The sequence below is a fragment of the Grus americana genome, chromosome 4 (assembly GCF_028858705.1).
Source record: "Grus americana isolate bGruAme1 chromosome 4, bGruAme1.mat, whole genome shotgun sequence".
NCBI classification, from domain to species: domain Eukaryota; kingdom Metazoa; phylum Chordata; class Aves; order Gruiformes; family Gruidae; genus Grus; species Grus americana.
This window is the reverse complement of record NC_072855.1, coordinates 49294149-49321587: the sequence shown is the minus strand read 5'-3', so window position 1 is coordinate 49321587 and position 27439 is coordinate 49294149. Positions and strand designations below refer to the sequence as shown.

General features: G+C 49.2%; 1 protein-coding gene across 3 annotated transcripts in view; it reads left to right on the top strand.

The window, feature by feature from the left end:
* Positions 1 to 853: 853 nt before the first annotated feature.
* Positions 854 to 27439, top strand: part of MFHAS1 (multifunctional ROCO family signaling regulator 1) — a 33057-nt gene continuing 6471 nt past the window's right edge. For all 3 annotated transcript variants that reach the window (XM_054824759.1, XM_054824761.1, XM_054824760.1), the window contains exon 1: positions 854 to 4379. In XM_054824759.1, the coding sequence (XP_054680734.1) occupies positions 1184 to 4379 (3196 nt within the window). In that variant the 5' untranslated portion in view covers positions 854 to 1183. The remainder of the gene's footprint in view (positions 4380 to 27439) is intronic.

Here is a 27439-nt window from a genome sequence, read left to right as displayed (position 1 = left end):
AGGAAGCAACTGTTCTCAAGCCGCCAAAGCACACTGGAGTATTCAGTGCTGTACAGAGACAGGGACATTTTAAAACCTCTGAACCATGGTGCATCACTGCCATTTGTAAGGGTAAGGTCATGCAACTCGGGAGATCTGAGTGTCCGCAGCCTCCGTCAGTCTGCCTTGCAGCCCCACGATAAAATGGCCCTGTTTCCTCCCTGTAGCAGCGGTGGAGATTTCCAGGCATGTACCTCTGAGCCCCAGGAGCAAGGCTTGGCTGAGGATCCTGAAGAAGACAGTGTTTAGGATGTGGCCAGATGTTTGCAGCAGAGGAAACAAAGCGCGGCAGGAAGGTGGCAGAGTTGCTCTGACTAACCGGAGGGTCACATGCTTTCGCACCCTCCAACACGGAAACACTTATTTCATGGGAAGGAAGGTTAATCTCGGTTTCTTGCAGGGCTGATGAAAAAAGAGCCTTTGCCTGGTGTAGAAATGACGGGGAGATCAGCAATACAACAGCTTTTGCTGTTACTCCACGGGGTGAGCTGTGCTCTGCGGGCCGAGCAGCTCGCAAACCTCGCAGCAAGCCCAGGGGCAGGGTGAGAGCCCGGGGCGGCGGCTGCTGTCACACACCGGGGTCCCGGGGAAGCGCCGGCACCGACACCGCTGCCCACACCACCGCCTCCCAGCGCCGGGCGGGCTCAGCCCACCGGGGGCACCCGAGGGGCCGCACGGAGGCGGCGGGGCCGCTCTCTCGGGCCGTACCGGACGGTGCAAGGGGCAGGAGCCGCAGGCTGGGAGGCTGAGGCGGGGATCCTTCCTCCCCGGGAGGAGCGGCCGGTGCCCGGCGGGCGGGGGTTTCCAGGCAGGCCGGGGCAGGGTGTCCCGACGCCGGCTGTCCCCGCGGCAGGGGCCGGCTTTCCCCGGCGCGGGGGCGGTGCGGCGCCAGCAGAGCAGGCTGTCCCCGCGGGCGGTACGGGGCGGGCCGTCCCTGCGTCCCGCCCCCGGCGGGGCGGCGGCGGCTACGTGCGCGGGGCGGTGCGGCGCGGCTGGCAGTGCCGGCGCGGAGCCGCGGGGAGCCCCGATCCCACCGCGGCGGTGGTGGCGGCGGCGGCGACGCGCAGCGCGGCCGCGCCCATGGCGAGCAGCAGCGGCGGCGGCAGGTAGGGCGGGGCGGGGCGGGAGGCCCGCTCCCCCGGCCATGGCGCAGACGGAGCCCCCGAAGGCGGTGCGGCTGTGGCGCGACGCCGCCCTGCGCGCACGGAAGCTGCGGGGCGGCCCCGGCGAGTCCGACCCCGAGCCGGAGCCGGACGCAGGGCCGCCGGGGGGGCCGCCGCCGCCGCCCCCCGCCGCAGCCGCCGCGCCTAGCCGCCCGTCCCCGGCGGCGGCCCTGGGGGAGCTGGAGTCGCTGAACCTGAGCGGGCGGGGGCTGGAGGAGCTGCCCGAGGAGGTGGGCGCCGCCCTGAGCGGGCTGCGGGTGCTCAGCCTGCGGCGCAACCGGCTGGGCCGCCTGCCCGCCGCCGCCCTGCGCCACCTGGGTCGCCTGGCCGAGCTCGACCTCAGTCACAACCGGCTGCGGGGCCTGGGGGACGGCGGGGCGCTGGCGGGGCTGCGGGGCCTGCGCAAGCTCAGCCTCAGCCACAACGAGCTGGGCGCCGAGGGCCCGGGCCTGCCCCCCCGCCTCGCCGAGCTGGGCCGCCTTGAGGAGCTCGACCTCAGCTTCAACCGCCTGCGCCGCCTGCCCGAGGGCCTGGGCCGCCTGCGGCACCTCCGCGCCCTCGACGTTGACCACAACCTGCTGCCCTCCTTCCCCACCCCGCTGCTGGAACTGGCCGCCTTGGAGGAGCTCGACTGTTCCGGCAACCGTCACCTCGGGGCCCTGCCCGAGGGCATCGCCGCCCTCCGCCGCCTCAAGATCCTCTGGCTGAGTGGCACCGGGCTGGCGGCTCTGCCCGAGGGCCTCTGCCAACTGAGCGCCCTCGAGAGCCTCATGCTGGACAGCAACCGGCTGCAGGCCCTGCCCTCTGGCTTTGGCAGCCTGCAGCGGCTCAAGATGCTGAACCTCTCCTCCAATCTGCTGGGGGAGTTCCCCGCTGCCATCTTGGCGCTGCCCAGTCTGGAGGAGCTCTACCTGAGCCGCAACCAGCTCACCCTGCTGCCCCCTCACCTCTGCCAGCTCCGCCAGCTCCGCACCCTCTGGCTGGACAACAACCGCATCCGCTACCTGCCTGACTCCATCGTGCTTCTCCACAGCCTGGAGGAACTGGTCCTGCAAGGCAACCAGATTGCCATCCTGCCCGAGGGCTTTGGGCAGCTTTCCCGTGTCACCCTGTGGAAGATCAAAGACAACCCCCTCATCCAGCCCCCCTACGAGGTGTGCATGAAAGGCATCCCCTACATTGCAGCCTACCAACAGGAGCTGGCCCACTCCCAGCCTGCCCTCAAACCCCGCCTCAAGCTGGTCCTCATGGGCCTAAAGGATGCGGGAAAGACCCTGCTGAGACGATGCCTCATGGAGGAGGATGGGCAGAGGGAGGATGTGGGAAGCCTGGAAGCAGGAAGCACCCAGCCCAGAGGATGTTCTGGGCAGCAGCAGGACATCGGGAGAGTGCCAGTTGTGTGTTGCCCCTTCCCGGAGCCTCAGGATGCTTCCTCAGCACGAGTACCTGCTGTGCAGCAGCTGGAACATCTCCCTGTTGAGCGGCAGGACATCCCTTCTCATGTGCCCTCTCACCGAGTGAAAGGGGAAACACCACGCCCTGCATCGTCACTGCCACCGAATGCCCCCCAAGTACCATCAGGACTGGGACTGTCAGGAGGCAGCAAGGGCATTGAGGTGATGGACTGGACAGCGGATGCAGAGAGGGGCCTGACATTCATCGTGTACGAGCTGGCAGGGGACCCGAGCTATGATGTGATCCAGTCTTTCTTTCTGTCTCCCGGAGCCCTGTACGTGCTGGTGGTGAATTTGAGTGCCTACGTCCCTCAGCACTTCTACCCCTCTGTGGGCTATTTCTTGCACTGGCTCGGTTCCAAGGTGCCCCATGCCGTGGTGTGCATGGTGGGAACCCATGCTGACCTCTGTGCGGAGCGGGAGTTAGAAGAGAAGTGCCTGGACATCCATCACCAGATCGCTCAGCAGGAGAAGAGGGATGCTGAGGGACTCCAGAGCTTGGTCCAGCAGGTAGATGAGGCTCTGGGACAGGATTTTGACCTGCGCTGCTCCAGCCCGCATGCTGCCTTTTATGGGGTCTCGGACAAGAACTTGAGGCGAAAGAAAGCCCAGTTTCAGTACCTTCTCAACCACCGCCCACAGATCCTCTCTCCAGTGCTGCCTTTCAGCTGCCGGGACCGTTGCCAGGTGCGTCGCCTGCGGGACAAGCTCCTCTCGGTGGCCGAGCACCGGGATATTTTCCCGAACCTGCACCGGGTATTGCCCAAATCCTGGCAAGTGCTGGAGGAGCTGCACTTCCAGCCACAAGCTCAGCAGTTGTGGCTTAGCTGGTGGGACTCTGCTCGGTTGGGCTTGCAGGCAGGGCTGACAGAAGATCGGCTCCAGAGTGCCCTGTCCTACCTGCACGAGAGTGGGAAGCTGCTCTATTTCGAGGAGCATCTCACCTTGCGGGAGTACGTGTTTCACAACCTGCCACGGCTCATTGACATCCTCAACGTCTTCTGCCAGCGGGATGCCACCGTGCTGCTCCAGAAACTGCTCAGCGACACCCACATTGACGAACTGAGAGCCACTCAGCTCCATCATTACGTGGAGGGCTTCCTGCTGCATGGCCTCCTCCCTGCCCACGTTATCCGTCTCCTCCTTAAGCCCCACATCCAGAGCCGGGAGGATCTGCAGCTCATCCTGGAGTTGCTGGAGAAGATGGGGCTCTGTTACTGTGTCAACAAACCCAAATGCAAGCCCCTAAATGGGGCAGCCGCTTGGTACAAGTTTCCTTGCTACGTGAAAAATGAGGTGCCCCATGCAGAGGCGTGGATCAACGGCGCCAATCTGAGTGGACAGTCCTTCGTGGTCGAGCAGCTGCAGATTGAATATAGCTTTCCATTCATTTTCCCACCCGGCTTGTTTGCACGCTACAGCGTCCAGATTAACAGCCACGTGGTTCAGCGGTCAGATGGCAAATACCAGATCTATGCCTACCGGGGAAAGGTGCCCGTGGTGGTGAGTTACCGGCCTGCCAGGGGAGCTCTGCAGCCAGATACTCTGTCTATCGCTAGTCATGCATCCCTACCAAATATCTGGACAGCTTGGCAAGCTATTACCCCTTTAGTGGAAGAACTGAATGTCCTGCTCCAGGAATGGCCGGGCCTGTACTACACTGTGCACGTCCTCTGTTCAAAGTGCCTTAAAAGAGGGTCACCCAACCCACACACTTTTCCAGGTAAGGCACAGCCCAGCTTGCCTTTCATCTCTTCTGGAGCTTTGCCCCTGCTAGATGTTAGCCTTAGCTCTGTCTCTATTTCTGGGGTTTTTTTGGTTTTTTTTTTTCCTTTCTTCTATTCTAACTCCTCTGGTGATTTGAGTCATGAAAGAAAATATTAGGGTAGCTCCAAGGAGACAGGCTTAAAATAACCCTATTCTGAGATGGGGGTGTGTGTGTGTGTGTGTGTGTTACATCCCCCTTTGTCTGTGCCTTTTCTCTCTGCTTTTTGGGTTTTGGTCCCGAGCATTGGCGGTGCCATTGTTGAAAAGGCCCTGACCTGTCCTTATCCTTGTTCTGATTCCTTTGAATGGCACTGCAGGTTTTGGGGTTTTTTTCCTAATTCCCTTTACCCTGCAGCTCCCCCTTCCTTAGGGCTATTTGTAAATGCAGATAGAGATGCCTGAAAGACTGCAGGTGTCCCGTCCTCCCCCACTTCCACCCTCCACCCCCAAAACCTGGCCTGTGCTGCAGCCTGTCTGAATGCAGGAAAGCTCCTGCTGGTAGACAATGGGGGTGTTGGTCTCTGTAGCCCTGTATAAAAAGCGCTTGTCTCTAGCAGGAAGCATTCCTCCCTGAAGAGAGGGATACTCCATCTTCTTTGTTCAAGTGTCTCACCTAGAAGTGATTCCCAGACTGCATTTTGGAGCTATTCTTGAGAGCAATTATTTTCCTCTTTCTCTTCCCCCTTCATTTAATGAAAAAAGCATAATCTCCCTCCTCTGGAATATGACTAGTTGCAGTGCTTTTTAAAGCTGTCGCCTCTAAAGTTGTGGTTTTATTGGTGGTGTTTGCCAGCAGCATCTGTTTTACTTTGTATGTATACAGGTACTGCCTCCTAACCTGTGTCCTCCCTGCTCCGCTGGATTTGCTCTGGGGCTTCCGGGGGCCATGGGAAAGGTGCTCTGGTGTGTAAATCTGCATGAAATCAAAATGCACTCTGATTCTAGAGCAGCGCTCCAGAAATGTGCTCGTTTCACACACACCCTCATCCCCCCCCATGTTGGGAATATGTTGGAGCATTCTTTATTTACAGGTAGCCTGAAATTGTGAGGGAATTGGAGCATGATTTGAGTTAAAGCAAGCAGTGGTGCTGAATTAGTTCATAGGCAGATGTGAATAATAAGGTGTGTTTTGGGGGGTTGCTTTGGGTTGTCGTTTTTGGTTTCTTTCCTCTGGACCTTGAAAATAAGGAGATGCTCCTTGCTCCTCAGCCCGCATCCTGGCTCTGTCAATTGCATCTCCGACTGTGCTAGCTTATGTAAGAGCCATTGGACCCAGGGGGGTGAATCCATGCTGGGTGAGTTGCTGAGTGGTATCCGCATGCTGGGTCTTGTTGCTGACATGGTGCTTGGGGCAGTGTGATCTGCCTTCCAAAAAAACCCACGAAGACAAACAAAAGCCACAGAACCCCTAAAAAACCCAAAACCAACCAACCAAAAAAACCCCACCAAAATCAGCCAAGACAGCAAACTGTATGTGTAGGTGTGCTGGGTGGCTTGTGAATAATTCAGATCTGCAGTCACATATCTTCTTTTTTCCCTTTTTTTTGTTTGGGTGTTTTGTGGCTGATCCTTTTTTTCCCTGGTGAGTAGATGATGCTTTAAAAGTGAAACTTGGAGAGGAGCCGGACTGTCTGAAGACAATTGGCATCTTTGCTGACCAGTGACAGTCTGAGCAGATCTGGAAGCATACGGGGGGCATTGAAATGGAAGGGCCTTTTCCTTTGGATTTTGCTGTGCTATATATGTTTCCTTAGAGGTAGGAAAGGATTGCTCTGACCTGGGAGCCAGGCTGGGTGTGCTGGGAAGGGGAGGTGCAGGTAAGCAGTGCATCGTTGGGCATGGAGGAGCAGGGGGTCGCATGCCAGGCCTCCAAACACCACCTGGGCGATGCTGCCTGTGGAAAGGGGGTTGCAGCATTTCCAAAACTCCAGGGGAGAAGATGGGCCTTGCTGCCAGGGGCACAGGACTTAGCATCCCAAGCAGCCCTGCCTTGGGGCAGGGGGTGACTGTCTTAACATGAATACTATGCGAGTCTAGCTGGGGGAAGAGCGTGCTGAGAAGACAAATGCGTTTCAAAGGCAGGGCTGATCTGTGGAAGTGCTGAAGAGTGATTAAAGGCTTCAATTAATTGAGAAATCTGCTTGTCATCTTGGATGATGCTTAAATCTAGCCCAGCTATGACCTGGATTGTATGAAAAATGTCAACCATCATTTGGTTTAGGGAGGCCTGTATGTCTGCCTTTAATCTAAAATATTCTTTGCTGTGTATCTGCTCTATGAATAAAAGACTGTTTAGGAGCCCCTAAATGGCAATCGTGAAGCTGAAGACTTTTTTTTTTTTTCCTCCTGATTTTGTTGATCAGGAGGTGCGTGTGTTTAAAGTTGTGCTGCCAAGCTTGCTGTCGTGCAAGTGAATCGTGGTTGGCATAATTTTTAACAGAGTATAGGAAAGAGATGGGTCTAATGTTAAGAAAATGTCTAGCGAGGGACATGTCTGTTTCTTTCCAAGCTCTTCCAGCGGAAATCCCTGGCAATTACAACGCTGCTAATTCTTAAGTAGGGCTGTGGTCTTTTTAGGACTGCACTGAAGAACTGCTTTGCAGCCTGTTGACCTTAATAAGGGAAATATTTCTGTGGAGACACTGCCAAATTTGTGCTCAAAAATGGAAGTGCAGTCTGGCTATGTGTCTGGTTGTGCAATCTGTGTCGTCATTCATGAAATCGATGGTCATCCAAAATTTTTATTGGAATCCCCTTCAAAGAGGGGACTTGGTTGTTCATGAGTTGAGGATTAATCCTTGCTTTTCCTGTCCTTCCCTTCCCTCTCGATCCTGTGTGTGCACACTCTGTAACTTCCATTGGTAGTACACACAGAAATTCTCTAAGAACAAGCTAGTGTGTATAGAAATGGTTAATAAGAATAGAGATTCTGGGTTCAGTCTTCTGAGGATGCATTGCTAACAGTGAATAAAAGTGATATAAAAATGCCTTGATAGGGTCCTTTTAAGGAAGTTTTTGTGTTTGAAACAGTTTTGTAGCTGGGTGAAATAGTAACTGAATTGGCATCTGAGCTGGAATCTCAGTGTGCTTTGAGGCTGCAGTCATCCTCTCGGCTGATAAGTGGTGTGTTGATTTTTTTTCTTTTCTTTTTTTTCTTTTACATTTGCACTATATATAAATAAAAGTATCCCTGCCAGGCTAAGAAACGCATATCCCTGCTCTGAGTAACCAACAAGAAGCCCCTGGACTGAAGAGTTTTAGGCTGTTCATGTCCCATAAGCTATTAAGTGACTTGGGACTGGGGGGTGGAGGTGGTTTGCCATCTGTCTGATAGTAGACACGTGTGCTTTGTTTGGACAACTATGACTGGGTTTTTCAAGCCTGCCTTCATATGCACCTGCTAACTGCCCTGCTGCTGTCTCCTCTTACCCTGTGCTAGGCTGGGTCTGGGCCATCCTGGGCTCTTCCAGGCTGTGGTCTGCACAAGGTGTCCTGATGTCCAATGCGTGATCCTTTTGGTGTTTGGGGGTTGGGGGAGGTTGTGTTTGACCAGTGGTTTTCTTTTATTCCTTCCTGTGAAGTTACCTTTGTGAACGCAAACGTAAGAAAGCCAGGGGCTTTGTCCGTTGCAGAAAATGGGAAGAATGCTGTCACAAGCAAGACAAGATGATCTGGGTTTTCATAGATTAAAAATGTGACAACAGATAGAAACTCACAGGGAAAGATATTGTATGTGAGCCTAGCACCCCTCTCCAAAAGTACACTGCAAAATTATTGGGGAGCTTTGAGAGGTGCTGGAGGACTGGCAAGAGGTCTGCTGTGGAGAGGAAGTGCACATCTGCCTGCCTTGCTGCCTTCTTCCTAAGATATCAGAACAGGGAGGAGATCACGAGCCTCTACTCTGCCCGTCTCCCACATTGAAGGTGAGAAGAAGCAAGGATTACATGCCAGTCACCTTCAGGGGTACAGGTGGAGGTATCATAGCATAGTTCCCCTGTGAGACTCTGTGTCATGGCCAGAGCAGAGCTATCTCTAGGCCACCGTATTCATGTGATTTGAAGTGAACCATGCTCACCATCTCTGCATTGGAGTCAAAAGCAAGCATGAACTCCCTTGGCGGCTGGGATGGAGTCACGAGATGGAGAGGTGGAAGATCCCATGATGTGTCATGCTGTCAAGTCCCGTGCAAGCTGAGGAGGGAGCAGGTGGGACTGGTTTTGTCAGCAGGGCTCAGAAGTTGCTCCAAAATCTGAGCTGCCTCTCAATGAAAGGTTGATGTCAGGTATCTAATTGTTCTTTGTAATTAAATTGTAAGTGGCTGGGGGTTTTTTTTTCACAGACAATAGCAGTAAAGCAACACCTGCTTGTTATAGAGCCTGATGCTAGCATTTGGCAGCCTTTTATTTTCTCCATTTCAGGGTGGAGTCTTTTTTGCCTGACTTTCAAAGTAGATGCTGCAGCTGTTTTGGGGCCACTGTCATGCTCTCCTGAAGGTTGTGGCTTCAGCAGAGTACTGTGGTGTAATCGGAGACAGTAGGCAAGACTTGAGCACAGTGGGAGCACTGGACGCATGTGATGTGGGTGACAGGAGAAAGCTGAATGAGGCCCTCTGATTCAGGAGGAGAACAGATCAGTTGCTGAACTTGGGGAAGCACTAGTGCTTACCAACAAGAGCTGATTTCTGTGCTGCTGAAGCAACAACCCTGAGTGGTGTGACTTGCTGTACATAGTGGTGTAGAAACAGTCGATTTACCACCAGGAATTTTTAGAGATTTCCTTCATGTTAAGCTATGTGTTGCATGGTGAGCATTTGAGGTGCTTGGTGGCTATGGTAGGACATCCTCTAATTTAAACAACACAGGAAGGAGACAACAAATGTTTCATGATCTTGGAGGAGGCAGAGAAATTGCCAGAGTGTGGTGTGCAGCATGGATGGCTGCCATGGGACTGTGCCTGGTGCGATGTAGGTGTGGGAACCAGTCCTTGGGAAGAACTGGAGTGGCCAGCACAGAGCTGGGCTCATGCCTGATGATCTGGCTTGGGAAGACACAGGAACAGGAGGGACGAACTCAGCTGTGGATGCCAGAAGAGAGGTTGAGGCTTTGAATTGCCTTCTTAAAGCTGTCCTGCTACCTGCAGCGTCTGGTTACCTTGTATTGTGTGCATTGCTTTGTCTGTGTTTGGGGGCTTTTTATAAAGGCTCCTAATATGGAACTTGCTAAAATTACTTGAAATGAGGATGGCAACGTGCATATTTAACACTGCTTGAAGGAATCCTCTTCCTTATGCAAAAAGTTCCTACACTTTTCTGCTAAAGGAAAGGTTTCTTGGTATGTCAGCTTTGGTACAAGAAAACTTCTGGTTCGTTCCTTAACAGGTTGTCTTGCCCTGCCCCATTCCCCAGGGGAGTCATCTCTGGGCTTTGGGCATCTGGATTTCGAGCTGCCATCACTGAAGCAGGGAAACACTAGATTTGGTTGAGTGGATCTTTCTGATTTGGTTAGTGAAGCAAAGCCAAATTCTCGGCCTTTAATGCATTTACTTTTTTTGGTTTGTATTTTTTATTTTTACAGTTGCTGAAATTTGTCTTTGCAGGAAATGACCTATAAAAGAGATGTTCAGTACCAAATGATTCTTTGTTTCATTGCATGAGAACTATTTAAAAGCTACTGACTGCGGGGTTGAGATAAAATGTTGATGTAGGTTTTCCCCTCTCCAGAATCAATTGATTACACGAGAACTCACTCGTGCTCTGCTTCAGGAGGCTGTGGACACAGATGTCATGAAACATGCTTTGTTTCCTGCTGTGTGCACGCACTTCTGGTGGTGTGGTACCTCTTTCTAAAAACACTTATGTGTGAAAAGTTTTCCCATGTAAGTTCGGTTGAGATGTATCGTGTGCATGATTCACATGCAGATATATTGCAAGGTCCTACTCTTGTATTTCAGGAGAGGATGGTGGGAAATCACCAACAGTGCTGAGTCTTTGTTGCCTTTTGGTGATATTGTGAACGTATTACTTGACATTGGGATAGAGCTCTGAAAAACAAGTCTCAGTTTAAAGCAAAAGAGGAGTGCATCTGGTAGGTAATTATCCTGCATGTTGTGGCATCTTGTTGCATTTGCAGTATTAAGCAAGTAACTGTGGTAGCCTAGCATGCTCTCCAATTAATGATTTGCTAATAATAGTGCAGGCTAGTAGTTTGGCTCTCAAAAGCTATTTGCCAGGGGAGAAGGGAGAAAAAGTATTTAATGAAAAGTTCTGTGTTGGGTTGGAATTCTTAGAAGTCATCAGAGTACAAATTTTTTTTACTTTTTTTTTTTCCTGTCCTGAATAGAGGAAGACAACCTCTGCAGATGAGTAAAGAAAACTGTGGTCTGGGGGGTGAATACAAGATAAGCAGTTACTTCCTTTTATCTGCCTCTCCTTGCTTGCGGTACTTGCGCTTGCCATACAGATGTGGGCAATTGTGAGAGTAAGCAGGCTGGTTGGTGTCACATAAGGCCACCTCTTCTCAGGTGAGTCGTGAGATGCCAATTTAAGGATGTACTATTTGAGGGAGCACCTCATAGGGATGAGGAGTGTGGAGGGCGTGCTTAAAGTACCATGTCAATTATGACAATCACACTCCTGCTGCTGCAAACAAAATGTGTTGGTGCTTTTGGCTAGCCAAGAACGTATCTGGGTCTGAGAAAGCAGTGCAGCTGGGTTGTAGGAGTCTCAGCCTGCCTACAGCAGGAGAGCTGATGGGATTCTGGTGATCACAGTGTAAAGGAGCTGTGTCTCACACAGAGGGTGAGGAGACCTTGCTGTTTCTAGAAGCTGTTGAGTGGATGCAGTTTACAGCCTGTAATGGGAAGATCACCTGTGTGGACAAGGCCTTTGTTTCCGCTGAGCAGCTGGGAGAGATTTGTCCTCTGGCAGTTTCTTTTTTGGGCAACTAGATGTAAGAACAGGGGTTGAGGGGTTCAAGACCTGTGAAACAACTGGCCGGTTGGCTTTGGGGGAAGTTTATTTTGGGGTGTTCAGCTGGACCATCTTTGAGAGCTTATGGTTTTGCCACAGCAGGCTGCTGGAGGCTGAAGTCATGTTGTACTTGTGGTATTTTCCTGGCTAAAGCTTGGTCCTGAATGCACTGATCGGGTTGCCAACGTGGTCAGTGGCAGTGTGGTTTAGGACTGATGCACACTCGCAGGCTTCGTGGTTAGGGGTGACTTGCCTGTGGCCAGTGGATGGAGGCTGTGTTCAGACTGAGCTGTGACTGCTGGAATGCTTGCCTGCTTGAGTTGGTTGTGGTTTAAAGCGAAACCTTAATTTCAGAATTTTTTTTTTTCCAGTGGTCATTTTCAAGAGCTCTATGCTTCTATCAAAGGAGAAGTGTACTGAGTACACCTGCTTACTAGTCTTAGCTGTGATTAGGTTGGACTCCTGGGAACAGGTGTTAGACTGGCCTAGGACCTGCAGACTTTACAAGGTAACATTAATTTTGAATTGACAGTTCAGCATGGCAAGCTCTGCATGAACCAGATGACAGCTTTGAGGTGAGCTAGGCACTTCTGTCAGGAAGTCCATTAGACTTAGTGCTTTATGAGGATCAGACTGAACTGTGGAGGCAAGTAACCTTCAGAGCAAAACAAATCCTGTTTGGACCTGTCCTGTTTTGCCACATGCTGACTTGGAGATGATGCTTGAATACTCCAGGAAGGAGCTGTATTGTTGTTTATCTAGATTATGCTGAATTGTGCTGATGAGATGATGGGAGACTTCTGGGCTTTTGTTAGCGGGGTTTCACAAGCTTAGCTAAGTGCATCTCTGTAAGGCACTTTGTGAAATCAATACCAAGATATCTTACCCTTTACCCAGTTTTAGGGTGATGCTTGCCAAGCATCCAGTTTAGATAAGCATTTTTATTTGTGTTACATGAGAGGAAACCCAGATCTTCAGACCATTCTGGGAAATGTCCCTCCTCCTTTGCCTGGTACCCATCACTTTCTGTAGAGTTTTCAGGCTCTCCCTGTTATGTCGTAACAGGAAGGAAACAAAGGTACAACAATGGTAGGACATGGATTTGTGGGCCTCATGCTGCGACTGATAATAAAATTAATATTGTAGATTTTTGTCCTAACAAAATGCAAGATTGTGGCACACTTCACTCAAGACTTGTCTCTTGAATGATCCATACATGGTAACTCCAACTTCTGTGTGTCGAATTCTTCTTGGAGCATGTTCCTTGCATTTTTAGCCAGTGTTTTCCTCTCCAGCAATACAGAGTGAGCAGTGAGTGACCTGTGATAAGGGACATATCCTGCCCTGTAGCAGTGAATTGGCCGTGGTTTCCACAGCACCAAAATCTACAGGGGTTGGCTTGAGGCAGAGGTGCTTGACCTAATTTGCTTCCCATCTAGCTGCTGTTTCTGCCACGTGAAACCACACAGCGGAAAAATATTGAAGGTGAACACAGTGATTGGGTCTTGCTTGACCTAGAGAGACATGTGCACTGCTTTTGCTGCCTTTGTATTGATGCAAGGCTGGCAGCAGAGGACTGCTAGAGGGACTGATTTGTCCCAAAAAAAAAAAGTGTCCTCCTATCTAGTAAGGCCCCTTGCTACCTGGTCAACAAGTGGAGAGTGAGCTTCCTGCAGCAGAAGAAACATGTATCTCTGTTGTGTGGCATCTGAAACATTATGGTGGACATAGCAGAACTGCAAAATTGTCCTGTATCACAGACCATGAGTGCTGCACAGTGCAGCATCTCTAGCTGTTGTTGTGGAGCTCTGTTGCTAACCATTTAATACCATTCTCCATTCACTGTGGCCTCTTTCTTAGATGCAGCAGTCAAGTATGGATGGCAAGCAATTTTTCTCTGGACAGATAATGTTAGAAAGCAAGGACTTGGCGATGCACAGAGCTGAAGTGCACAGGCACAGAGTGTACGGTGTGGAGGATGAAGAGGCAGGGACCTCTCTCTGAGACTGCCTGCCTGACATCAGTCTTTTACTGTAAGTGTTCCTGTTGCCTGTGTCTGAAGAGTTGCATTTTCATTCCTTTCATTAAAATTCTCAGATAAATCAAGATCAATCAAGAATGAAGGACCCAAAAATGGGGTAATGGCTGGGGATAGTGATGCATTCTGAAGAACAGTCATCTCATATCGACCATTCTGATATTTGCGTCTTTCCGCCTTCCCTCTGTATTTATACTGTGTTTAACTGACTAGCCTGTACACATGTTCTCCTTACTATATTATGGGGAAAAATAGCATAATTGTCTATCGAATTGCTAACCTTTTCACTTTTCAGAATTACATTCTCAACAGATAGTGAGATCATAGAATCATAGAATGGTTTGGGTTGGAAGGGACCTCAAAGATCATCTAGTTCCAACCCCCCTGCTGTGGGCAGGGACACCCTCCACTAGACCACATTGCCCAAAGCCTCATCCAACCTGGTCTTAAACACTTCCAGGGATGGGGCAGCCACAACCTCTTTGGGCAACCTCTTCCAGTGCCTCACCACTCTTAACAGTAAAGAATTTCTTTCTAACATCTAATCTAAATCGACCCTCCTTCAGCTTAAGGTGCAACTGTATTTATTGCAATGTGTGATAGGGAATGTTTCAAGGTATTTATGTCCAATTAATTTGTTTTTTTCCTCAAAAAGGGCTGAGCAGCTGAGGCCTTGTCTGTATGGGAGCAAAGGGAACTCAGGGCAGCTACATAAAGGAGGCATCCCCTTCCTTTTGTAATGCCTCATCCTCTTCTCTGTCTGTGAAGTGAGGAGTGGTTCACAGGAGTGATGACCTTCCTTAGCAGGGGGATTTAGTCATGATGGGGCCCATAGGAGCCTGGGGCAGAAGAGATGGTAAGGAGGCAGCTGAGCTGCTCAGCACGCTTTGGGAGATCTGTAGTGTGGAAGGCATCTTGCAAATTGCAGACTCACCCAGGAGTTGCCCAAGGGCACGAGTAATTGTAAATCCAGACAAACTGGTGTCAGACTGAGCAACAGCTGTGTGGTGCCAAAATTTCACTCCATGGGGAGCTGTTCCTGGGCCCAAACTAATTTTAAAGAGCACTGTAGGTTGAGGGTATAGCTGCTGGCTTGGCCTCCGCTGCCTTAATGTGGGCTCTGAGCCAGCCAGCCCCCGTCCCACCGTTACCCCTTTTCAGTGACTCCATCTTGCACCACCACATTGCTGGGCAGTGTCACGAAGAGCAAGCAGTGAGAGCTGGAATGATTAGTGCTGGCTCAAAGTAGTCCCCAAGTAGTCCTTTGGATGGGTTGGCTTTCCTGGGGAAGCCTCATCTGGGCTGTATCTTCAGGAAGCCAGCATGCTGTGTCCAGAGAGTAGCAAGCAGGTCGACCTCCTTCCACACTGCTGGGGCATCCCTTATCCTGTTGATAAGTCTGTGCTGCTGCAAGGAGGGGAGGAGACAGAGGGGTTTGTGTGTGTTTCCTCTCCTGGTCTGCATGGTGCTGCTTCTCCCCTCCTGTGTGCGACTGTTTTACAGGCAGAACTGCTGGATGGGGTTGAATGTGCTGAAGCAGAGGGTGCTTGGTGGCAGGTTTCCAAACCAGGAGTCAGCAGCAAGCACCAGGCCTACTTACACGCGTTGCGTAACCAGATGAGTTTTCAGCTCCCTGCACGTTTCTCTAAATCTTCCTTTTGAACAGGCTCTTTCTTTGTCTGAGACAGATTTTGATGCTCTTATTTCAGATAACAATGCATGCACTGGATATGGAAAATTCTCATATCCAAATGACTGGTTTATCAAAGCAGCTAAATTTAGGAAATCCATCAGAAAAGAGCTTCCCCTTCCTGTGATCTGACATAACATTTCTTGGTCGCTGTTATTTTTACTACAGAACAGCTTAAATCTATTTTGGTTGGGCACTAAGTGATGGCTACAGTGCAAAAGGAGACATTTGTTTCTGTGAAGTACAGTGCCTGTGCCTCAGCTTCAGGGCTCTGAGGGCAGCCTGCTCAGGCTGAGCTTGTGCCAGCGCTGCGTCGGGGCCCCCGGCAGTCCCATTCAGCTCTCTCAAGCCCTGTCTGCTCAGCAGAGGGTCTCTGGGCCTCCCCATCTTGCTCTGGGGCTCAGAGCTCTGCTTAGAAAGGTAGCAATAAGCCCTTTGCTCTGATTGCAGTTAACTTTTTCAGCATCTTGGAGGTGTAGTGAGTGGCAGTGGTGATGGATTTTAACACACCCCACACCCCCATCCATATTCTAAGAGGACAGTGTAGAGAAGATGGTGTTTCACTGGCACCAAAGTAGGGAGACGACTGCACGTGCAATGGGAGTTTGTGTGGGAACCAGTCATGCCTCTGGTTTCACAGGTCTCTAATACGTGGACTTCCTTTCACTGTACCCTGTTATGGACCAGGACTGAGCCATCCCAGACTTGAAAATGCACTGCTGGAATCATGGCCCACTGGAGCATCTTGAGCTCTTAGTGTCATGAATACGTAATTCAAGCTTTCAAACTTTTTTATTGTCGGGTGAAGTTTTATTTGAAGTCAGCTCCTTCTTTGTTAAAGCTGGCTCTGTGGCGTTTTGAGCTTGTATTTTAATATAGCTGACTGCTCTGCTTCAGCTGCCTTCTGACTTGTTTCCGAACACCGCACGCCTGCTTTCACATTGAGATGGGAGTGAAGGCAGACAACTGGGACATTGGGAAGAGATGCCATTGCTTACTGGCTGCAATAACCCAGAGATCTGCTGAGCAAGAATTTATTTTTTTTTTTAAGCTTCTGGTGGACAGTTGTGCAGAAGCCTTCAATGGGTGACAATTTGGATGACAATTGGAGGTGATGCAAGCCTCGCTCTGGAATTTCAGTCATCTCCAGGTACTTTTGCCCAGCTCTGTGGCAGTGCCAGAGGGCTACGTAGGGAATGAAGCTCTTGTGTGCTTTATCCTCGCTACAGATCCAGTCAGATCTGTGTACCTGAACCTGTACTGTCAGGGGTTTGGGCAGGGGGTCTTGCTCATGCTGGTGAAGCAGAAGAATCTAGCATTGGTGACATTCGCATGCCAGCTTTAATAAGTGAGAGGTGTGTAATTTCTCAGAGGAACATGTGTGTGCCCAGAGGGAGCCCTACAGACTGTGAGGTGATCAGTATGGGATTTTGGCAAGATCTTAACCAATGCTTGCTTGGGTAAATAATTCAGCTCAGTAAGTGGCTGGTGTGGTCAACTTGGAGCCTTGCTAGGATGACATGCTGAAATAAATGATCAAGAGTTGGTCTTGTGTGCATCTTTTCCCAAGCCGTGTATTTGTACCTCAAAGGCTCAGCCAAAATAAAGACTTTTGGATGAAAGAAAGGTTTGGGAACCTTCCTTTGGGATCAGAAAAAAAGTACCTTTCTCTGTCATCTTTTGTAACAGAAAGCTACCGTCAAGCTTTTGAAGTTGTCTGTTATTTTTAACTTGTTCTTTGTCCTTCTTTGAAGTAAGTCACATCTTTCTTCTATGGCAAAAGAGAGCCTAGCATGTTATGTACATACACAGATGCACGTTTTTGAGTGCCTGCAGCGAAGCTAAACACAATGTTAAGAAAATGTTGCTAAAGAAGGCAAGATCATGTTCAAGTTAGTGGTTCACACAGGGATCTGATTTAAAAAAAAAAAAAAGTAAAAAAACAAACAACCCCCAAACCATTGGACTGAAGAGGATGTGATGAGAGGAGATGCTTGTGTGCCTAGCCCTATCCAAGCTTTGCAGGTGAGTATTGGGACTGGGAGCTGCCCACAAAGTTGTGGCTCTGCTGGGGACTGCATTTTTGCCACTTGCTCTGTGCTGCTTTATCCCCAGTTGCATAATGCAGTGTGATGTCGATAATCCAGTCATCATTACAAAAGGATTTAAAACTCCTTTTTAAGCAGAAGTCATTTTTAATAAAGCTTTGCCTTGCTTGGAGGACTGTTCTCTTAGCTCATGTGTTTAAGAAAAATGCAAGAGGCTGAGGGGGGTGAGAGGAAACCAGATCGTGAAGAAGGGACACAGGTGCCTCTGTTTGGCTCCCAGGCAGCTGCTGGTGAAGTCCAGAGCTGTGAGACATGTTTCCGCTAGCACCAAGCATGCAAAATCCTTGCGCGTCCAAATAGGAGCAGCCAGTAGGTCTGTGCTTTCTCTGAATTTTTCCCTCATGAAGCAAGCATCTGGTGGTGGTGGAGGGAAGGAAAGGCTCTTTCTAGTCCAGCCTGGCTCATACTCCCCCTTTAAACTCTCTGACCAAAACACTGGTGACCCTCCAGGGCCTCCTGCATCTCAGAACAAACTGTGATCCTGGATAAAGCACAGCAGAGGGGATGCTCTTTGCTTTTAATGCGTTTTGTGTGAGTTTGTGTGTGACTGATCTATTTCTTTGGTTGTTGCTCTGCCATCGTATTGTGTTAAATGCACTGTCTAAAATAATGTGTGATCTCTGAGTAGCTCTGAAATGTGCTGTCTTCTCCTGTATGCCAGCATTTTGCCCGCTTTTGTGGCAGAAGCTATCTCTTGGGCTCCCACATCTGCTTCACCTCCCCTCAGAGCAAGCCTGGTTGGGGCCTGCATTCCAGTACTGAACAGCGTTTGAGAGCGAGCATCCTGCTTGTTCCTGCTTTTCTAGTCCCAATTGTCCTTGCTCTTGGGGTCTCCTGAGATCTCCCCGAGTCTCTCCTTTTTGATCAATACAAGTAAATGCCTGGGAAGATTTAAGGTTACATCTTCCCAAGACAGATCTCTCTGAGGGGATCTGTGCTGGACACGTCCAGAGGAGAGCCAGCCAGCTTGCAGTTCAAGTGAGACGTGAAACACCTGAAGGAGAGCGGGCCAGGGCTGTGTTACAGTGACACTGAGGAGTAAGTGCCTCAGTCCTCCACCTGGCAGAAAGCTGCCTGGAGGAAACCTGCAAGTAATACAGGTTGGCAGCACAAATGGTTAGGGGGCCAGGAAGGAGCTCAGCTCTGTCCCAGAGTCCCATGGTGGAGCATGCAGCTCCTGGGACTGTGCAGGGGGGTAGAGGAGATGATGGAGGAGTGAAATGTTCTCCTGGCAATGCTGCTGCCTCCCTGGAAGGCTGATGAGTTCTTTACAGCCCCCAGGGCTCCTTTCTGTTTCAGTAGCAAACGTGACTGCTGTGGAAGTGATTTTTAAACAGTAAAGACGGATGCTGCAGTTTATTTTGGGGCACTGAGAACCCCAGACCAGATGGCATTTAGCTATTGTTTCTGAACTCACATGACTTATCATTTTGGAAGGCGTTCTGGTGGCAGAATAAAAAGTAGTAAGAATTGGTTTCAGCAGAGGTAGTAAAACAATCTATAATGTTAAGTCTGTAAGTAAGCAATTTCCCATGGGGAAAAGGTGTTTGTAAGAAAAAGCTAGTTATTGCCTTGATTTACAGCTGTCAGTTGTCACCCCTTTAGATATTAGGGAATGAGAGGGTTCAGAGAAGAATGGTTAAATGATTGGAAATGCAGAGGAATCACCGAAAAAAAAAAAAAGTAAAAGATTAGTTTTCATACCCTCTGGAAAAGGGGACAAGTAGAAAAAGATTTTGCAAAGCTCTTAATAGTAAAAGAACAGACAGAGCTTTGTTCTTGACCATTGAGCAGTGCAAAGCCAGCAGCTCACTCAGACTTAAAAGACAGCTATTTTGGTAATAACAAAAATACTTTAAACCAAACAAATGGAGATGATTGGAAACAAAAATCAATTCTCCACCTCTCTTGGCATAGGGAAGCTCAGGCTCTGAGCTCCGTTGAGTGCTGCTTGGGCACTGCTGTGCGCACCAGCAGTGCTTTTGTAGAAGACACCAGCCTTACCCATGAGACCAAGAGGAGAGTTGGTCACAGGTCTCGGTGCTCTTCTCCTCTGATTTCAGCCATATAGCTTCACCTAAATCTACATCGTGCTCTGTCTCACAAGGAAGAAACACTTGACCTAAGGATGTACTCATGAAACTTTGGTTTCATGGAAGGAAAAAATAAAGGGAAAAAATATACGCAGAGAAGCAAGTTAGATCTGATGCCCTTGTAATTAAAGAAACTTCTGTGATCCTGCAGGTTCCCTTTCAGCTAATGCCATACCTGTAGTCAGTGTGTAGTGTGGTGTTAGTTATTAACTAGCAGAAAATGGGTAGCTTTGTAGGAGAAACACCAAGGAGGCATTTTCCTCCAATTAAGCACAAGCCTAGAATAAATTCTGTAATGTACATGCATAGATCAAATTCCACAGTAAAGTGGCTTCAATAGAAAGTCATGTTAATAGATTAAAACGAGACTTCTCTCTTTCTTTGACGGATGAGTTCAAGTTGGTTCAATTAACAGGTAAAACACTTACTTGATTTCACATTTGAGCATGAGTGGGACTTAGTGTTTAAACTTTGCTCCTTAGATCAGTCAATGATGATGAAGGAAAAAAAAAAAATTTTGTTCCTTTGCTTAAGTGGGCTCCATGGTTGTCCTGCTGAACGGGGAGTGGTTTAGAGTGATCAAAATAGCTGTACAGAGGAGTATCATGTATGCATGTCACCTTAAATGATCTGGAAGAGAACGCTTACCATGCAGGTTCAAAAATACACCTCCCTCCAGTTCAGTTTGCTGAACACACTGAAGCCTTGGAATGGTCCTAAGGCAACAGCAAGTTAGGGAGCCAAGTTACTTGTACCGAGGAAGGAGTTTATTTAATCTTGCATGTGTGTTTTGGTTTGTTCTTTTTTCTTCTTGGCTGGTGAAAGGCAGTTAAGTTAAAAAAAAAAAAAAAAAAAAAAAAAAAAGGATTGTTGTGGCAGAACATAAAAGGCTGCTACAAGGGAAAGTGCACATCTTTTGCTCCCCAGCTGGACTTTGCTGAGTGCTTTTTCCAGAAGAGGGGCTGCATAGCCAGGATCCTACTTTCAGCTGTGGCACGTGTGGACATCTTGTAGGGAAGGAGCAAGCCAACTGAAAAAAAAAAACCTGTTCCAAGTGTTCTCCCAGCCTTTGTCTATCTTCAGCACAAGTATTTGTCTCTTTAGTAGTGCTTAAAGACATTTTGCTAGTTACTGGTCCAATCTCTTCACGAACCCTGGTGAGCTTCTTGAATCTACAGTGATTTGCAGCAGGGGGTTTGCAGCATGTGTCAGGTGCTGGTCTGCTTCCTTTGGTTTTCTTCAAGTGCACCTTGCAGTACCTGCATCGAAGCTTCTTAGTCCTTGCATTGGAGCAGGCAGAAAAATGATCAGCCAGTTCTGTGTGCAATGCTACAGCCAAACTATTGTGAGGAAAAATGTCTTGCAGGCTTACCTAATTCTCTAAATTTAGCAGAGGGACAGGCTGAGACTTGGCCCTTCCTCATCAGTTTCGTAAGGCTGGAAGTCCACAGCACTGAGTCTTTTAAGCCCCCCTCCAGGGGTTGGCTCAGCATCTCTCTGATGAGGGTGTCATAGCTTTGGAATTACTGTTTGGAAAGGTGGGCTCACGGCTGGTGGGAATTGCTGCCGTTTGGACTGGCTTCAGCCGGCAGTGTCTAGCATTCGGGTGGATGCTCTGCGTGCAGTCGCGCTCTGGGTGGGAGCAGACAGGTCGGGGCTGGCTGCAGCTTTATCTCCAGCTGGTGCCCTGCCTTGGCAGAATGAGAAAGTGCTCGTGGCAGATACGGCTGAAGGAGTGGAATTAAAAATAACCAAAAGGTAGATTCTGGGCTTGGTTACTCAGTGACAGGCCTGTTTCTATTCTGGGATGAGGATAATTCGCACTGAGCTCATTACACCATGACTCTCCCTTAAAATGCCTTGACAGTCAATTTCGTTCTAGCTAATAAGGTCCTAAAATGTTAATGAAGCAAATCAATTTTTCATGGCTTTGTATTGCAGTCATCTGAAAGTGCTGTGTTGCAACCTGCCAATTCAAGGAGCTTTTTAGATATTAGAAGGGCAGCAAAATATTCAGCAATTTGGAGGATGCTTTGTTTTCTATTTCAGCTCTTCTCCAGTGGTCCCTCTTATTTTCCTGAGCCTTTATGCTGTGCTGTTTACTTGTCCCTTTTGGTCACTTCCTTTCTCCAGTGCTGCTCTGGTCACTGATGGGTGGAGGTGGCTTGCTCCCACGGGGGAGAAGGATGGAGTGCCCAACAGAAAAGGTAGAGGTGAAGGTGGACAAGGGAGGCTACTCATGCTGAAATACTATTTGAAACATTGAATTTGATGGGATAGAGTGGAGAAATGGCACCATGTTCATCCCTCCCTCATCCTTTTTTGGGGGAGGGGGATGTCAAAAGTCATAGCCTTCTCTCCTCATGGCAAGTATTTTGCTAAGATCACAGTGTTACCTGGCATAAATGTTCTCTGTGCTTAGTATTTCATGAGTTGTGGAAAGAGGAAAGAGATGTTGCATGCATCATGGAGCCACACTGATGGTAGATCAGCTACCCACACCGGCTTAAGAATGATGTAGATATCAACCAGCCTTTTATTTCTATGAGCTGCTTGTTTCGTAGTGTCAGAAGGAGACAGAAGAGATCAAACCTTCATGACTGCTCCTGGAGTTATTTTGATGGAGTTATTTTGGTGATTTTCTACTGTGCTCTCCATTCTGGTTTGTGAGTATGGAGATAGCAAGTACCGAATTGTGTGGTTTGGGAAACATAGGGTTTTTTGGTTTGCTTTTGATTGAATTCCAATTCTAACTATAATTAACTTCTATGTGCCTGAGAAAAAGATAATTAACTAATGTTTTGGGACAAACATAGAGTTTTCCAAGTTTTATACTTGGAAACCTTGTATTGCCACACTGGTAAGGGATGATCTCAAATAACTCATGTTGGGGCAATTAGTGGATGAGATTTAAATTGGCATTTTGAATAATTACCTTCCCTTGGCTGCTGAGTCGAGCATCCAGAATGCTTTCCACTCAAGTTCTCCACCCAGGTACGCGCAGTCCGGTGCCAAAGACTTCCCTAGAGCTTTTGCAACTGCTGAGGTGTGTCAATGTCCTCTTCTGCTGTGACAGTGAGGGATTAAGAGCTAGCTGACCCTGTCATGACTTGGGGAAGGACGAGGGTGTTTAACCCCCTTAAGCCTTCCAGTCTCTAGCTGGTCTTGTGTAACCTCTCCCCTTCCGAGTGGCTAAAATTAGAGGTAGCGATTGCCAAGTACAGCATCTGTCTCCTTGTGTCTCCTGGGCAGGCCTTGCACAGCACTTTACCCTTTGGTACAGCCCCTGGTTTCCTGCCAGGGTGATCAGTCAGGTAACTCCTTGAGTAGGGTGTAAAGTGCAGGTCTGATCTCAGCTGCGGTGGGGAAAGCTGCTTGGGCTTGAGCTGAGCACAGCATGGCTTCTGCAGCAGGTCTGGGGTTCCTGGCCTGGGGAACTGCGGCTCTAGGTCCCAAAGCTTGACCTAGACCTGTCAGCTCCAAGCTGAAAAGCACTCCTGCTTGTTTCCAAGAGATCCACCACAGAGGTTGTTTTGTTTTTTCTGTCATCTGGCATGAATTAAGAGCCTTGGGAAAACATTTTCCTGTGCAGCCAGCTGTGGGAAATATTCCAGGTGAGCCATATACATGGCCAGAGCTGTGAGTCCTAGAGATGAGGTGCTGGCTCGAGAGGCAGCTGGTGCTGTGAATGCAAGAGCTGGAAAGCTCTCTGGTGCTTGGGTCAGCCAGCAGCCCCAAGGCTGAGCCTGCCCCTCTGGCACTTGTGATGCTCTGGAGTGGAGCTGAGCACCCATAGGAGACTACTCTGTGTTCAAGGAAGGTGTCACTGCTGACGTTTTTGGTCTTGAACCCTTCAAAGAAGAAATGGCAAATTGCCATCAGTTCCTTTTGCTTATTTTGGAAAGCTCTAACCCTCTTCCTTGCTCTCCACATCCTTTTCTCTGTGCTTTCAGCTTCTGGTCTTGGGGACTCATCTCAGCAGGTTGGTCCCAGCTTTGCAACTGGCCGCCTTTCCCACTCTACAATTCCAGAGCAAGCTTTGCTTTTTGTTTTTAAGCCTTCTCTTACTTTTTAAACTATATTTAATCCCGGGCTGATTTGTTCTCAACCATGCGCTGTGCCTGACGGGTGGCTCTGCTCACCAGCCTGCTGTTCTGATCAGCACTTACCAACAGTTTTCTTCTCTGCTGCTTTTTTCCACAGTGCTCTCTCCCACTGGGTACTTTTACTGGCTTGGATTTTTGTTTGCTAGTTTTAAGGTCCTTTAACCAGGACTGCAGTGTGAGGCTCATGAAACTTTCTGTTGATAATGTGGATTTCACCCTGCCCTGCTCTCTTTTATGATGTCTCTGCTTTCAGCTTCTTTATTTTTGTTGTGTTTGCAGCCAGGAGAATAGTCTCAAGTGAGAAGAGAATGAAGTCCTAACTTGGAGGTCTCTATCCAACCCCTTGCTCCAAGCAGGCCAGGTAGATAAGGTTGTTCAGGACTCCAGAAGTAAATCAAGGAAAGTGTGGAGTTCTGACTTTCTGGGGAATATTTTTGTTCGTGACATGCAGGCACTGCTGTGAGGAGCATATTAAAAATTCATACCAATACAGAGCAGTATTTTCTGCGCGCAGTGCTTGAGAATAATCTTATGCGTCATGCACAGCAACATTTGCAGGAAGCAACTCATTCATTTCATCCAAGCGGAGATTGGTGAAGATGAGATTTAAATGGCGTGGAGTAGAAGCAGGCTTGGTACAAGACACCATCTCCTTCCCCCTCCTTCTGCCAAGACTCCTGAGAGATTTCTCATCTACTGTAGAGCTGGCTGCAGAGTCTCAGTGTGTCAGGGTATTTTCCTGTGCTTGGAGCAGAGGGGGAAATCTGTGCACGTGGCTATTCAACTCATCCTGTGCTGTGACAGGTTTGATCTAATTGTGTAAGTGCTCCAGCTGGTGAACCTCAAAACAACTAAGAGCCAGGCAGAGAAGCTGTAGCTTCTCCAACCGCAATCTCTTTGCAGTCGTATGGATGAAAGGTGGTAGGACTGTATGCAAAGCAGAGGGGTGTCCTGGGACCTGGGGCTCTCTTGTGAGCCATGCTTTCTGACAGCTGTTGGAAACTGAGCACAGGACACGTTCTTTTGGTACGCAGGCAGTGTTGAAATGTTTTATTCTCCACTTTTCTGAAGGCATGACTGCTGAGTGCTGTGCAGAGATGCCACGAGCAAAGATTAGTCAAAGGAGGCTTGACAGAAAAGCAGTTGAGGCTGAGATGTACAGTCTATCCCTGGCCAACCCCACTGGCAGTGGTTGGTGTCTGAAAGCCTTCAGCAAGGAGGAAGAGTGAGAAGGGATTTTGGGTAGGAGAGCAAATGAGCAGTGGGGCTGCAAAAAACAGTGGGTATGTGGTTGGAGCAGCTCTGGGGCATGGGGTGGAGTGAGTGGGACAGTGCTGAGGCAGGGCAGGATATAGGAACAGCTTGGTTTTGCCTTTCTCATGCCCCTGTCATGATTCAATGTGTCTTCAAGGTCCCAAGCAGACTGAAAAGAGAGAAGCGGCACTGCAGAGCCAGGGCCAGGGTCCTGCTCCTCCACTGCTTACTGGTTGTCCCAGTGGAACCCAGAACCTGACAGCAGGAATGACAGTATGAAAATGAGAAGCACCATCAGGCTGATACTGTGCAAATATGTTCTCCTGGCAGCTCTGAGAGAAAGGAGATGGCATGGCAGGCTGGAGCAGTCTCTCACCCCTGTGCCCTTGCTGCAGATTGTTGACACATGAACAGGGAACCTTGTGCCACTTAGCGCAGCCATGGCAATGGGAACTGTGTGACGGCAAATGTTCCGGGGGGGATTTTTCCTCCCTGCGTGCAAAACCCTTCTCTCTGTTAGACAGCCAAGTAGGCTTACAGCTGGACTTGTCTGGCTGCCAGTGTGGAGTAACTGAACACTCCTGCAAGTACTCGCTTTTCTTGCTGTCAGCCTCCCTCCTAACTCTCTGATTTGTCATGGGTATCTGGCATTTCACGGGTATTTCCTAAAGGCCAGTGAAGTGTGCTTTGCAGCACGCATGGGTCTGATCGCTGGCGTGCGCTCTGAGGGAAGCATCCCTCCCCAAATCACGGTAAATCAAGGATGGAAGAAATAACGTGCCTAACTCTGTACTTGACCAAGTTGTACACCGATGCTTTTCTGTGTTCCTGGGCATATATGGTGGTAGAAATGTCTTCCTTGTGCACTGAGTGGCGATACACAGTTGAGCTCTGTCTGGCACATGCGGTTATCCTCGCAGGCTGCAGGCATTGACCTGGCCCAGGAACCCAGTGCAAGTGGCTCGAAGTTGGCCATGCCTGTGTCTGTTCTGGGATAAAACAGCGGCAGCGAAGAACATCTTGCTGACATAGAAATACCTGCTTCGGGTGAGATGGCTAATGCTGAGGGGAAACAGGACCTTCTGGTAGAGCTTTGGGCATGGCTGCAGGTTTGTTCCTACCTTTGCCTGTGACCGCCCATGTGTAGCAGGTTTCTTTTAAATGGTGCGGGCAGCGTGACTCCGTTGGCCCATCTGCCTGGGGCAGTTTACAAACCAGCCTATGCTGCAGCCAGAACCAACCGTGGTAGTTTTCATGGTCTCAGTTTGTGTCTCAGCCTTAGCTTGCTGCACAGCACATTTTACCCAGTTGTGGAGACCTGCTTCTGTGTCAAAACACCAGGAGGGTGGCTGTGGGACAAATGCAACTCCTCTGCACCATTTGTGCCATTATAAATGGAGAGGCAGCAAAGAAGCATCTTCTAAAGCATCTGCTGTCTGTTTGCAGGTGCTTTTAACCAGGCTTGGTGGGTACCTCTCTGCTATCACCTGAACTGGGACTTAGATGCATCTAAAAATCAGGCTTTGGTCAGCCAGTACCCAGCATTGAAGTGCCTTTGCCAATAGGACTCATGCTCCCAAATCAGCTGAATAATCTCAGTGATGCAGATTTGTCTCCTCGAAGATGGGATTGTTCTTCAAAAACTCAACTGTTTAGTCTTTAGCATTAAGACAAAGTAGTTGGAGATTTGGTTAAAACCTTAGTGACTTCTGTGGAAGTTAACAAAACTAAGGCCATGTCAAGACTAGGATAAGCTTTGTGGTTTGTGTGTGTGCTATTGCAGGGCAACCTTTCAGAGGAGGCAGGCAGAACTGAGGTTTCCAGTAAAATTTGTGACATGCTCATGAAGGAATGTGCAATCAAAATACAGACTGGCTTGTCTGTAAATAGGGACAGAACAAGTGCTGCAGATATGGGCTGCTCCAGCTACATTTAAACTTACAGTTAAACCAAGCAAACACCACCGCATGCCAGGCACTTAGCTTTTTCTTTTGTATCAGTGCAATACTTCATTTGATCTCGTCTTTCCCACCCTGCCACAGCCCTGAAGACTTTTATTTCTAATCTCCTGCAGTTTGAACCATTTCTGAATAGAAATGCAAAGTTTCTGAAACCTCCAAGAGATTCTGGGCCTGGAGAGCTGCATCCAAGCAGTGTCTCAATGCTAGTTTGTTACAGCTCTGAAGATTGAATATTGCAATGTGATTTGCACTGGCTTTTATTGAACAGTGATATGAAGCATGATTTAGATAGTTATGCGTGGTTTGGCACTGTGATGAGCTTGTGCAACAAAGATGAGCAGTTTGCAAAGACAAGGGGACGAGAATGCTGTGGTGGACATCCCTTAACTTGGAGGGGGGAGGAATAGGAAGGATGCACAGGTGACCTTCTGTCCAGCTGGTACGTGGTGTATCTCATGGAGTAACTGTGAGAAAAGTCTTTCTTCTGGGGAGCAGCACGTATGTCAGCAGGAAATGGCAGTGGGGCTGGAGAAGGTATGGATAGGGCTGGCGACAGAGTGAGGTAAGCTTTATCCCGGAGGCAACCTAGAGGGAAAGGTAAAGCCACAAAGAAGAGGAGGGTTGACTGAAGAGCTGCAGGAAGGGTTTTGCTTGCAAATCAAGCATCTATTTTAACCTGCAGCAATCTCCTCTGCTTGAGAAATCTCCATTTAAGGATTCCTGAAGTGGGGAGATGGAAATGGGAATGAAGGCTCAAGCAGACAGACTAGTCTTACTGCAGTCCTCTCGTTTAAGATCT